This window comes from Mauremys reevesii, linkage group 10 (genome assembly GCF_016161935.1).
Source record: "Mauremys reevesii isolate NIE-2019 linkage group 10, ASM1616193v1, whole genome shotgun sequence".
In the NCBI taxonomy this organism is placed as follows: Eukaryota; Metazoa; Chordata; order Testudines; family Geoemydidae; genus Mauremys; species Mauremys reevesii.
Window position 1 is genome coordinate 38,810,391 of NC_052632.1, and position 14,674 is coordinate 38,825,064.

Consider the following 14,674-nt stretch of genomic DNA (forward strand, 5'->3'; position numbering starts at 1 on the left):
AGAAATGCCATCGGTCTCTGCTTCCCTCCTCAATAAGTGAGACTGACAGTTAGCGGCCCCTTATCAGATTTCAGCTGCTGAGCCGGAGGCGGCCTAACTGGCACATGCACACACTTTCCCAATGACCACAATCCTATTATATTGATCAAGCCTCCAACCATTTTAACTTTCTGGGGAAGGGGGCTTCTACATCCCAGTGCCAAGTTCACTCCCATCCCAGTCGAGGTCCCATGGAAATTTGCTGCTCCTCACATTAAGATCAAATAAAGTCCCACTGTTCAACTACTACTGACACAGCTGGGTCCAATATATTTGCTATTCCCCATTTCTCTGCCAGATGTTGAACAGCTTTGCAACTGGTGGGGTTTCCACCCCATGACCTTTGGACTAACAAGCAAAGGTGGGAGATGAACTCCTCTTCCCCAGTCAGAGTGGACACATGAATACGTTTGGAAGAAATGCAAAGGAAAGAAGGAAGCGGAGCAGACACACAGCCACAACTAGGCTTAGCTGGGCAACGTAAGGCCAGCTGCTTATGGGTTGTGGCAGAGGGTCTGGAATCCATGCCAAACAATTCTGCCTTTTTGTATTTGCCTATGTACCTGTAAGGCCCTCATCACCACAGTATCCAAATGGCTAGGTTTTGAGTTGCTTGAGCACAGCAAGAGTCATTAATCACTTGATTAGAAACAGGCTGCCAAGTTAGCTAGGAAGCCAGAGAGCCCAGAGCATCCACAATGACTAGGAAGTACCAATATAAAGAAGATCTTTGGGAGGAGAGGATTTGGATCACTAATATCCAGGCTATGGGACAATAGATTAACTCTTCACAAGCCAAAATCTAATTCCTCACGGCCAGGCGGGAGGTGAACTTTACATCCTCAATTCTGCATTCCAGGGAAAAGCTTAATAGGGAGTCCTCCAATTGGTTATTTTAAGACAGAGGTGGGCAAACTATGGGCTGTGGGCCAGACCATCATGCCTAGCCCGCAAGCGCCAGGCCCGGGAGGCTAGCCCCTGGCCCCTCCCCGGCTGTCCCCCTCCCCCGCAGCCTCAGCTTGCTCACTTCGCTGCCGAGGCAATGCTCTGGGTGGCGGGGCTGTGAGCTCCTGGGGCAGAGCCTGGCCTGACCCGGTCTCTGTGCTGCTTGGTGGTGGCAGCGTGGCCTGGCTCCGGCCGGGCAGCCTGGCTGTAGCGCCGCCAGCCACTGGTGCTCCAGGCAGCCCAGTTAGGGGGCGTTGCATAGAGGGCAGGGGTGTTTGGGGGGTGGTCAGGGGACAGGGAACGGGAGTGTGTGGATGGGGCAGGGGTCCCAGAGGCAGGGGCGGCTCTATGTTTTTTGCTGCCCCAAGCACGGCAGTCACATGGATTCTCCTATGGGAGATCCACCAGTGCCGCGCCTTCGGGGCACCCACCACCAAATTACCGCTGAAACCACGGGACTGGTAGTAGTATTTATGTGCCCCTTCAAAGGTGAGAAAGCATCACTACTTCTATGTCTATTAAGGTTGAATGGGTGATTTTCATTCTGGAATTTCCTAACTTGAGTGACTAACTCTGCAACCTTAATGAGAGGAATGATGGTGCAGTGGCTAGGATGTTAGCTTGGGACAAGAGAGATCCAGGTTCAATTTCCTGCTTTGCTACAAACTCCTTGTGTGATTTGGGGGTTAAACTAGATGATCTTTGCGGTCCCTTCTAGCCCTATGATTCCATTAATATCATATACTGCGTGACCCTTCCCTCCTTAAGTGCTCAAGGCCCCTACAAAAGAATGCAATATAAATAAAAGCATATATAACTCCTCCTAACACACAAACAAGTAATCAATAATGGGGAGATTAGTGAGTAAATGATATGCCCTACTTCATACCTATCCATCATTTTACATAGGAACCCAGTTACCACAGTTCTCAGCTCCTTAAATCAGATCAATTGGCCAAAATAAGTAGCCGATTCAGTGAATGAAATAAATCCCGAAGTAAGCTTTATACAATTCAGGTTCTAGGACCGGTAGCACAGGACAGAGGTTTGTTAATTTAATTCAGAACATCCAAGTGTTTTATTCTTTATTTGCTCACAACTCATCTCTCCTGAGAGCAATGACTGGGAACTCTTCTTTCTGGGGTAGCATGCTGAGGGAGATTTCTCCACGGTGGAACTTCTGCTTTGATGCTAGGAGACATATCTGCTCTAAAAATCACTTACTGCTTAACATTGACAAACAGGAGTGGAAAATTTACACCCAATTTAGAGAATTACATTATTTTATTCAGAAACCAAGATATCCCTGCAAGAGCAAAAGAAACTTGTGAAGTTGAGAAAGGGCAGAGGGAGGGGGTATATCCTGGACATGTGTATGATAAGCACCAGTGTTGCCTATAGATAAAAGAATCCATCAGTAAATGCTTTTGTCAATACCACGTATTTGCCATGAGTATTTCCATATCTAAAATGTGCAGATAAAGCACATGACAGAAGGAAAAAATTAAAACCACATGCTCAGGCTTACAAAGTCCCTCCTATGTATATGCACATCAAAAACAGAATGGCCAAACCACCTGGGAAAACCAAGGTCACACAGTAACCTTGACCAGAATTAGCAGAGTTGTACAATCAGAGAGGGTTTATGAGATCATCACAAAGGCAGTACTTTAAATGAACAAAACAGCCTTCCTTCAAAAGGAGCCTTTTCCGATGTGCTAATACATGCAATCTCTTAGGCTATCTCAGAGCGTTACACCACAATATTCAGTTAGTTCTCTTCCACACAGTCATTTCTCCAGAGTAACTTCTTGCAAAACACTAGTGATAATCCCAGTAAGATATTTCCATTATACTAGAACACCTCCAAGAAGTTTTGATGGCAATATGTTGAAAACGGGGAGGTGGGGGGAGGGAGAGGAGTGTCATGAGGAAGACCATCACTGTGTACCTAATGCAAAGTCTATGACCACCTGGGGTAGGTTCCATAGAACTTATCTACACTAAATGTGGACACACCCAGTGTAAGGTGTGCACTAGGAGGGTTCTGAAAAAGGTAAAATATACTTCAGAGTGCTATTAGAGTATATTTCACTGGTCAGTGAAACAACATTCTATGAGATCAATCATGCAATGAAAGTAGACCCTGAAGATGCTAAAGATTTCATATAAGAGCACGTGCAGGAAGTGCAGAGCACAGATCCACAGAAATAACTTTATTTCTTTTTTTGGACCAACTTCTACTGGTGGGACAGACAAGCTTCTGAGCCACACAGAACTCTTCTTCAGGACCCAAAGAAGAGCTCTGTGTGGCTCAAAGGTTTGCTTCTCTCACCAAGAGAAGTTGGTCCAACAAAAGATATGTCACCCACCTTGTCTCTCGCATATTCTGGGACTGACTCAGCTATAACTACACTACATACATATATTTCTTTTGCCAGCCTTTTCTATGCCTCCATCTCCTCCCCTCTTAAGTAACGGAGGAGTTGTTGTAGGTGATGCAGTGTTTTAGGTGTTTGCAGTTCTCTGGAGAACTGTTTTTCCAATTCATTTTAAGTTGCAAGTGTGTTTCAGAGGGGTTAGGTCTAAAACCTACTGCTTTGTGGATGTTTATCCATGCCACAATACTGCTACACAGGTTGCTAGGATTATCATTCTCTGCTAAGGACTGAGATAGGTCAGGACTGAGACACACTAGCAAAACTACGTGAGGAGACTTGCTCAGTGCCTGTCAGTGCCATGCCTAGTTGTATGTGAACATTCACATCCCTAAAATTCTCTCCTTTTGCAGCAGAGCTGGAAGTCATGCCCTTCCCAACCTCTCTCCCTCCCACAGTGAAGGGAGGTGGAAGATGCAGTCTAGAAGGAGAGAGTGCGAGAGCAGTGCAGCAACCTAAAGCAAGGTAAAGATAAGGGCTTGTCTGCACGGGAGGTTCGTGCATGGAAGGTCAGTGTCTGACTTTAGAGGGCTCACTTGCTGCACAGTAATGTCCCACATGGACACTTTGAAACACAAATGTATCGAAAAGCACTATGGAACTTTTAGTGTGCTGTAGCAGTGTCCATAAAGGATGTTACTGTGCAGTAAGCTAGTGCACTGTAGATTTACACCCAGGCTTGCCATGCACTAACGTCTCATGCGGGCAAGCCTGAAGTCAGTAGACTGGTCACATTGTTGAGCCAGTTCAGAGTTTGTTCTGCACAACAGTCACCCTGATTGTCCGAACCCCTTTCTCCCCCCCCGCCCCGTCACAGCTATGGAGAGTACAATTCACCTAAATACATACCAAAAAAATCTCCCAACAAAGGAAGAGTTACAGCTTTCCCCTCATTTCCCTCTTCCATCATTAGTGCCACTGAAGGGCCATTTTATCACTTGCAGCTGGAGCATTCTGCGACAACCTGCTGTGCTCCGAGGCTGATGAGACCTGCACATTTGATCTGCATTAAGCCCATTTCATGGCTTCACATTCTAGGTACATTCCAAGCCGCGGCACCAAGGGCCAAGTCTTTTCATGCTCAGAGCTCTTCAGTAGCTCCTGTGAAATCTGCTATTTGTTTTTCACATCAGGCCTCCAGTATCAACCTGTTAGCAGTCTGCTGTCATCCCCACCCCCAACCCGAACAAGGGCCAGCACCATCCAGTGTCTCTGTAATAGGGCAGGAAAATCCCCATCATTATACCAATTATACTGACAAAAAGAGCTGCATTCACTCCCACCTGGATTTGAGGTATGAATTAACTGGACACAGATGGCCGGGGACACACTCACACAGAAACATAGCACTTTGTTCTCAGCTCCCAGATGCATTAACGCCTCAGTTTATCAGTTTCTTTCTGGTGGGCTCTTTCTGAACAAGGTGTTTATATTTAATGAGAAAGAAGACTGGTGTGTGTTAGGTGGGAGTGCAGAGGGGAAAGAGACAAGTATTCATAATAATCTGTGTCTCCACTTTGCTGTGAGAGTGACTAAATGTTGGGAGCATGCCAGAGTCCATCAGTGTGTACACAAATATGTGCATGTTTGCCTGATATGCTCCTCCTGCTGCTGCTAGCAGTACTGAAGGCATCACAGGAAAATACTAGGGTGAAAACTCACTGTTAGCAGTACACCAATCTCAGAAACTGAACTCCACAGAGTCTCTTGACTAACTTTTTAGGGGGTTGCCACAGGAGCAATGGTTCCCAGGCAAATACCAGTCCAGCCATATGACTCGCAATCTAGCTTGTTCTGTGTAGCAGCAGTAAATGGATGTCAGTCGTAGGAGTTATCAGAAAGATTGGAAACAGCACTCTAGAATTTAACTCCCACTATGGGTAGTGCTCTTAACATGTCCTCTTAAATATCCTTCTGGAAAACAAGAGCTGCAAGAAAACAAAACACTGGCAATGTACAGCTGATTCAAAGCTATACTCCTACAACAGCCAGCTGGTGACCGGCTCAGCCTCTGCACTGGGAGCATGTTGCTAGTTAATAATTAAACGGTAATTGGAAGGAGGCATTGAGGTAGTGAGCAGATTTCTCTCAAGGTAACAAGAGGTTTTCATTGCTGCCAATCACACTCTTCTAGGACTATATTCTTGTTTCTTCATTTAGACTGAAACATGCAGATAACAGTCGTAAATACAAACTAATTAGGACTTCTTAAACCTTTGCCCACAGAGGACCCAGAATCAGTGAAACAGGGCTCAAGCTTTTAAAATGCCACAAGAGTAAATTCCCACACTGTTGGATGTGGAAGCCCTAGCAACATCAGAAAGGGTGTGGCATGTTACAGCCAAGCTGTGGAAGACAGATGAGGTACAAACCATGCAGCAGATGTGCCCGCAATTAGCCAGAAATGTGATTGCAATGGGGGCCACCCTTTCCCCCATCCTCATCATGTTTCTGCAAGCCTTTGAGATTTTCAAGAAAGGAACGTGCCCCAGAAATACCATGGTGAAATGTCAAACCAAGTGGAGGTGAGGCCCAAACTCCAGTATAAGGCAGTTAAAGGGCAACTGGCTGCTCTTCAGCTTCAGAAGACAGATGTTTCCCACAATTCTTTACCAGATTTCCTGAGAAATAACCTGGGTAGTGACCATTGCTGTCAGAGCCCTAAGGGAAGTGAGATGGTTTCCTGGTTCTAGTGCACTGTCAGTTATAGAACATTATACTACGACGGGAGTAAGCGGAGGGCAAGGTATTTCCCTCTTACATGTTAAATGCTCACTATGCCAGTTCCTAGAACCCAGCAGATTGAGACAATGAAAGGACCAGAATGTGGTGTAGCACTTTTCATTTACAGAACTTCTTCACTGCCAGCCCACAGTCCTTACGGCATATCTAAAAGAGGCCATTATCTTCCTGTTTCAATGACAGATCTGCCTAAAACATAACAGACAAATTGACCAAGTATGGCACATTACAGTTCTCTAGCAAAGGAATGTTACTTCAACTTTCTTTGTGCTGCAAAAGAGATATTAAAAGAGGGTCAGACTGCCAATTTTTTACCAACTCCTGCGGGGAAAAAAAAACATTTGAAAGGAAAATTCATTTCAACCTCAGATGATGGTTTGCCACATATGACTGGACAACAAAATGGCAGATGAAATTCAATGTTAAGAAGTGCAAAGAAATGCACATTGGGAAACATAATCCCAAGTATACATACAAAATAATTGGGTCTAAATTAGCTGTTACCACTGAAAAAGAAACTTGGAATCATCATGGATAATTCTCTGAAAACATCTGCTCAATGTGCAGCAGCATTCAAAAAAGTGAACAGAATGTTAAGAACTATTAGGAAGTGATAAAGAGAAAATATTATTATGCCTCTATATAAATCAATGGTACACCCAGACCTTGAATACCATGTGCAATTCTGGTTGCCCCATCTAAAAAAAAAAAAAAAAAGATATTTGAATTGTAAAAAGGTACAAAGAAGGGCAACTGAAATGATTAGGGGTATGGAAGAGCTTCCATATGAGGAGAGATTAAAAAAACAGACTGTTCCGCTTGAAGAGACTAAGGGGAGATATGATAGAGGTCTATAAAATAAAAAATGGTGAGGAGTTGAATAGGGAACTGTTATTTACCACTTCACGTCACTGTGACCCCTGGTTTGTGTGTTAAGTTGATAGGCAGCAGGTTTAAGATAAACAGAAGGAAGTATTTCTTCACACAACGCAGGAGTTAACCTGTGAAATTCATTGCCAGGATACTGGGATAGATGTTGTGGAGACCAAAAGCATAACTGGTTTCAAAAAATAAATTTGGTAATTTTATGGAAGATAGGTCCATCAAAGGCTATTAGCCAAGATGGTCAGGGTCACAACCCCATGCCCTGGGTGTCTCTAAATCTCTGACTTGCAGAAGCTGAGACTGCATGACAGAGGATAGATCACTCAATAATGCCATGTTCTGTAATTCCCACTGAAGCATCTGGCACCAGCCACTATCTGAAGACAGGATACTGGGATAGATGGACCCAATGTCTGACCCAGGATGGCCATTCTTATGTTCTTGTATCTGTAGGCATTTATTAATCATTCCTCTTCAACTGGTAGAACTATACCTTGAAAGATACCTACAAAATATTCTAGCTGAGCAACCCCACTCCCCTACTTCTCTCATGAGAAAAACCGCAAGATAAAGTGGTTGACAGCAAAAAGAGCATGACAGTTTCCTCTAAACTGTGTTCCTGGGCTCAGCTGAGCAGAATGATATGAAATAGAAATCCAGGTCTAAGGAATGCAGTGTGGTAAGAAAAAAAAAAGAGTGCTTTGTATCTCTTTTCCAAGCCCCCATATTGCGGATTCTAGGCATTAGCATGAGCACCTACTTTATATGCAGATCCTGTCTAACAGAGTGGGTGTTCACACACATCTTCCATGATGTACAGCATGAAAATAAGACACCAGGGGCTTCTTGTGGGTGATCAGTGTCAACACAGCAGCTTATTCTGAGACAGGGTGTAGATTTGTGTGAATGTTTCAAAAATTGGTTTGTTGCAGGATAAGAAGCAGAAGTCAATTGTTCCACAATGGATCCTACAGTCTGCTTTTTTTAGGCAAGTGAAAGTGAGGGTAGGGAAACTGGTCATGTCCTTATAATCCAGGATTCAAGGACAGGACAGTTCTTTACACAGCCCCTTTACTCTCAAAACAAGTATCTCAGGTCATACTACTATTCTCCCACCTGATCAGCAAGCTCAAGTGGCAGCTTCATTCTTTTGAGCCAGCTCCTAGGGCACTGTCCCATTTTATATTATCCAAATAAAGCAAATGGCTCACTCACCTCTCTTTTGCATAAAGATGAAGAGGTCATCCAGGAACGCCTTCCGTTCAGGGTCACTATCCAGTTCGTACAGCTGGGGAAATCAAGAAAAATATCGGTATAACCGATGCTAGGGCAGACAGAGAGGGTAAGACCACCATATATTGTACTGGGCCTCATGTGATGGTGGGACAACATGCCGCCACAGAGGTAGAGGCAAATCAGTGTTAGAGTTCTGGTCTCCTCCACTGACCAGGCTGAAGTGTAGCAAGCTGAGCTGAACCTCTATAGCAGGGAGTCCTGGGGACAGTCAGGGCACAGGAGGGGGGACGTTGGGGGAAGGATCACATGAGAAGAGCAATATCCTTCTCTGCATTCCCTGAGGCTTCTGGGGTTAATTCAGGGGTTCTCAAACTTTTGTCCTGGTGACCCTTTCACATAGCAAACCTCTGATGCGACCCCCCTTTTATAAATTGAAAACACTTTTTTATATATTTAACACTATTATAAATGCTGGAGGCAAAGCGGGGTTTGAGGTGGAGGCTGACAGCTCATGACCCCCAGTGATAACCTCGTGACCCCCTGAGGGGTCACGACCTCCAGTTTGAGAACCCCTGGATTAATTTAATTTTAGCACCCTGTGTCCATTCACATGCATGTGCTATTTTGAGCATTTCAGTTTTGACAACATAGGCACATCCCAGATTCTGGAACAAGCTCAAATGCTCAGTTTGTGGAGTATGTACATAAGCTATAGTAAAGAAAAACCCACAGTAACCGTCTCCAGTTTGTGAGGGACCCCATGGAGCCAGTCTCTAGGAAACAGATAAATGCATGGAGATTAAGTCCATTAATGGCTATTAGCCAGGATGGGTAAGGAATGGTGTCCCTAGCCTCTGTTTCTCAGAGAGTGGAGATGGATGGCAGGAGAGAGATCACTTGATCATTACCACCTGATAGGTTCACTCCCTCTGGGGCACTTGGCATTGGCCATTGTCAGTAGACAGGATACTGGGCAGGATGGCCTTTGGTTTGACCCAGTATGGCTGCTCTTATGTTCTAAGCTAAATGAACCCAAAGTTATGGAGACAGATATGAGTCAAGGAAGCCAGCAGAGTATCAGAAACCTGGAAAAATCTCTGCCTGGATGGGCTCAGGTGTTTGGTTACAAGCTGAGGTGGTTCAAAAGTTTTGGATTTGTTTATTGTTTCTTTAAACAATCAAACACAGCAAGCAGCAAATATTTGGCCACACACTTCTGAAACCTCAAACCATATTCAGGTTTTGGCAGACTAATTTCAGCTTTTCAATTAAAAAAAAACACAACAAATTTTGAAGGAAAGCAGACATTGTCCGTGATTTTTCTCTGCTTTTTAAAAACCCCTAGTTTTCGATCCAAAAAAAGTTTTGATGGAAAATATTTGTCCAACCCTTTTAATGAGCTTTATGCCTTTTAGCACTAGCTGATGCTGAGAACTGGTGATACCTTGTAAAGAAGTTTTCTCAAAACTGGGTTTGTGCCGAAATGCGGAAAGTTTATTTTTCCCAGGGGCACCTGTGGAGGGGAGCAAGTGGGGCAATTTGCCGTGGGCCCCGCAAGGGCCACCAGGAGAATATAGTATTGCAATTTTTTTTATAGAAGGGGCCCCCAAAATTTCTTTGCCCCAGGCCCCCTGAATTCTCTGGGCGGCCCTGGATGGGACCGTCTAGTTGCAGGAAAACAAGCTCAGGGCTCCCACTAATTCTGCATTATGGTCAGTTGTATAATTATTTCATTATATATTACAATAATAATAGAAATAAAAGTACAAAAATAAATGTAATGCGCTTGAATCGTCCCAAAACCATCCCACAGGTCCGCGGAAATTTTTTTTTCTACGAAACCGGTCCCTGGTGCCAAAAAGGTTGGGGACCGCTGCTCTATAGTGTAGATCAGCCCTCAGAGCACACTAGCTCCTCCAATTCACACCTTAAAGGCACCACAGAGATGCAACTTCTGACCTTGTTATTCCCTCCTCTGAGTTTTCCACTTATGTGACAATCCCTGAAATGCCTTGAAGGGAGAAGTGAAAGAAAAGATATAGAACTTTCAAATCGTGCTAACAAGTAATGCCTGGTGGGAGATCTCCTCTGAAATAAGTACTCACACTCACCTCGGCAATCAGCCTAGAATCAATGTTCTGAAGATATATTTTGGCAAAATGTCCTCAAGATCTAGTGTTTCTGATTAAATATTTCTCAAAGTTTCATATAAAGGTATATTCAGAAAACAAATTCTACTTAGCATCACCCTCTGATATTTCAGAAAAGGTGAAGGCAGGAGAATCATGCAACTGTTCCATAGCAAATCCAATTTTCACCTATGGCAGACAGTGGGGGTATATACCATGACTGGTTGAAAGACACACAGTGCCAGTACTGCTAGCAGAAGAAGTCCCAAGGAACAAAAACTCCTGCATGTGGAAGAGAAATAAAGTCCATGTAGTTGTGGAAATCATTTCTTCTGCTGGCCATAGCTGCTCTGTTAGGGAAGGATATCAATGGAAAAGCAAAGCCCCAATGGGTAAACATGTCTGTCTTTCTCTCAAGACATGGAGTTAGCTACTCAAAGTCTGTCTATTCTACAAGAAAATGGGTTTATTGGGTCATTTCCTCTATTGCCTACCTCTTCTCACACACTAAGCTATTGGGAAGGAAACGCATCACTGGATTTGCGCAGCAGTTAGGTACACTCCTTCAAAAAGGGCTAGTTTAAATTAAACACATTGTTTATTTGTCTGACAGGACACACACTGCTGCCACAGTTCAAAATCGCTAATCAGTTTCGAGAAGCTGAATCCTGTACTACCAGCCGAAGAGGGTTGCTGATCAAAAGCGTTAAATATCACAACTGACAACTAGGAGCTTTTATTGAAAGCTGCCTTTCAGCCATCAAAGGCAATAACATGGCCTAACCCTACCGGTCCCCAGACACAGACGTTGCTAAGTGAATTTCAGTGTACACAGTCCCTCCTTCACATTCCCACAAGCTGCAGCAGAACAATCTGGGATTAGCAATCCCTCGACAAAACAGAGGGGAGGAACATGCTGAAAGTTATCTCCCCCAACCCCAGCTCCACACACAGTGAAATTCAATGGTCAGACAGATTTACCTTGGCAAAATCTCGAGAGATTTCTCTTCCTCGGCCTCCGTCAGCTTCTTCACTCCAAGTCAGACTTCCATTCTAAGGGAACAGAAAGGAGAGGATGAGTGGACTATGGGGAGAGTGCCCTTGCTATGGATGGCAATTTCAAATGGAGAGTACACGTACGGAGGAGGGCAATTCTGGTGTAGGGAGCACAGGAATGGAGAGAAGTATTTAAACAGAGAATCGTGTCCTATTTTAATTAAGCTTCCAAGCAAATGTGGCCACAAAAGCTGGCTGGAAAATAGAAATCCCTTCCCACAAAAATGTTCATATTTTTTAAAATAAAATTTATTCTTAACTGTATGAAAAGTCAAAAATGCAAAAAATTTTTGCAGGAAGGAACTTCCAGGCAGATAGCTGGCAAACTGAAAAATTCTGCCTTGAGGCTTCCAACATGGGATTTCTCTGGAAGACTCTTGTCAATTTTACTTTCTGACTGCATGCCAGAAGCTGGTCCCCTCTAGCCCAGCTGCTGGAAAATTCCTGAACAGCTCTAATGGCACATTATTCCACCTGTTAAACATCAGTGATCTAACATCTGAAGTGGGGGATCTCTTCATTCACTGTAGCCAGGTTCACTTCATTGTTCAAAGCCGAGCAAGTTCAAGAATGAAGCTTCTTACAGTATAACCATCCTTACTTACACAGGTGCATTTTACTTATGGTCTATAGAGCCCATATTGAAAGCAGCAGGTGCCAAGCACCCATTCTTGTCAACCTGATCATGTTGAGCCTCATCCTTTCTGTTAGCCATCTGACCGGCACTATCTTACTTCAGGCTGGGAAAACATGCAGCCTGGCTTGCTCTGACGTTCCGACATAAGCAGGTCTAAGAATAGGTCATGGGGATGGGAAATAGGGTATAATAAGGTTGGGACCTCTGTACCAATCGTGGTATGCACAAGCCTAGGGAACTGTACTCAGATCTCCTGCATGGAGACAGAAAGCTCAACTCTGTTGGATTAAGGCTGCACTTCTCATTAGGCATTATAGGGACACCACTTGCTTGGCAAATCACTACAGAGAAATAGTTAGCAGAACTGGAAAATAGCAAAGGCAGCATCTGGCTATTTCACAGTTGTGGTAACAGAAGGGTGATACAGCATATTGTGTAGCCATCTTTAAATCACAAACACCATAGAATAATAGTAGCCACTGGTACAGCCAGCCACTCAATCAAATGCTCTGGTAAATTATAAGTGGCACCTGCCATTCTGGTTACAAATGCACTGCACCTTATCAGATAGAAAGACACTGAATATGTGAAGAGATTTCAGAACAAAAATACATTTTAATTAGAGTTGCTTTAACATCTGAAATCTTGGAGTCACCTGGTAGTGACATATACATTGAATTACAAAGATGAATAGCACTTGTCAAAGACAGGCAAAGCTACATTTTCCCTTTAAAATCAGCAGTGGGCTGCTCTAATGCCGGCTGATTTAGTTTGAGCCAGTAATTCCTGCTGGAAAGTCAATTATCCAGTGAGCCCCATCAGCTGAAAGATATTTAATTGGGGATTATTGCCACTTCTGTTATGTCAGCTGTTTATTCCAGCAGGTCAATTACTATCCCTCTCTAGGAAGAGTTCTGAAGATAGGTTTTGTTCACAGGAGGATTCATCTGGGTGTCCTTGGCTAACAGAGATTAAAAACACATTTTTGCTAATTATGATAACATCCAGCTGCTCCTAACATCCTGCTGATGAGAAGCCAGAAAACTAAGAGCAACTAAAAACCTGGATGAACAGTGAATAAAACACACATGCCAAGATCATCAAAAGTGACTAGTGATTCTGAGTGCCCAAGTTGACATAACTTAAGGGACTCTGTTTTTCAGACAGTGTTAAGCATCCTTCTGAAAGCAGACCCCCATTTAAAGTTGTGTATATAAGAGTCAAAACACCCAAACTCACTATAGGAACATTTAAAATACTTGGCCATACCTGCTATACTAATTTTTGTTTTTTAAAATCCAGGAGGGGAGAGGGCAAGAGAACATGTATAAATTTCCCCAGGCAGAGAGGAAGTGTGAAAAGCAAATTAACCCACAAATATATTTTATATGTGGCACACATTAGCCAACAATTCTCCACTGACAACAGTTTACAACTGACAGGGGAGGGGGAGAACTACTGTGGGAAAACTGCATGGAGCATTAAAAACATTCTTTATTTTAAAGAAGAATCTACTTCTCATTAGTTTTAGAATTTTGAAGTTTAAATTCTATCAGAGAGATCACCAAAGATATAAAAAACACAAAGTAGTATTTATGTGCCCCTAAATCACTAGATCTCAAAGCACTTCAAAGGTGAGAAAGCATCACTACTTCCATGTTTTTTTAGTGAAAAGGAGATAAAGGCCAGCTGAACTCTGTCATTGCAATGCTTAACTGAGTGGCTGGATGAGATGGGCATCATTTGGCATAGCAAGCAGCAGAGAGACTAAGGTACTGAAGCTCCCAGATAATGAGACCTGGGGAAATAAAAGTACATGGGACTCAGGGAATAAGCTATGCTTCTTTTATGATGAGCTAGACCAAATTCTTATAACTCTCCCTTCCATGCAATCAGGGCTGCTTCTGGGTAGCAACAGAGTACAATCCAGTGCAAAGGTAAGGGACAAAGAGACCAGACTTAGTGAATTTCAGGCTAGTAGAGAGTACCAGATAGACTTTATTCTCCAGTATTGTCAATTTATCCAGAGAACAGGTCCACAGCATAGGCAACAACAGACAAACTTTCCCCTGCCCATATACCTTGACTGTGATCTAAAGGGACTACCTTCATGACCAACCATTTTGTGGCCTCCCTGCCAAGACTACCAACAACAATATGAAGCAGTGACAATTGCAATGCCAGTTTTGTGAGGTAGTTTTGTCAGAAACCAGTTCACTGGGAAACAGACCATAATCCATCAACTGATTTCACATAAGCCACCAAGAGCCACCAGAATTTCACAGCGTTCCACTGCTAGTGACTTGAGCTCAAAAGGAAGAAAACAAATAGCTATCCAATTATAGATGAGAATGCTGCACAATTACTGACATAAATAAATGATCCTACATATTACATAAAGGCGTCTTGCACGGAGGATATAGCTCTGCATAAGCTTCAGTATCTCAAACTTTCACTCCTTCTCGGAAAACATAATTACTCTATGCTGGGAGACCCTTCTCTCCATTAACAGCAGGAGCTTGAGAAATCAATATTCCTTCTACCAGGCATCAAAAGGGGGTTTTATA

General features: G+C 43.5%; 1 protein-coding gene across 6 annotated transcripts in view; it reads right to left on the reverse strand.

Annotated features, from left to right (window-relative positions):
* The window catches only part of ARID3B (AT-rich interaction domain 3B), a 46,259-nt gene that overhangs the window by 18,926 nt on the left and 12,659 nt on the right, over positions 1–14,674 (reverse strand). For all 6 annotated transcript variants that reach the window (XR_005585897.1, XR_005585896.1, XM_039493435.1 and 3 more), the window contains 2 exons: positions 11,396–11,467; positions 8,265–8,337 (listed from right to left, as the gene is read on the reverse strand). Coding sequence is in view for 4 of the 6 variants with exons in the window: in XM_039493435.1 (XP_039349369.1) it covers positions 8,265–8,337; positions 11,396–11,467 (145 nt within the window). In the remaining 2 variants the exon portion in view is untranslated. The remainder of the gene's footprint in view (positions 1–8,264; positions 8,338–11,395; positions 11,468–14,674) is intronic.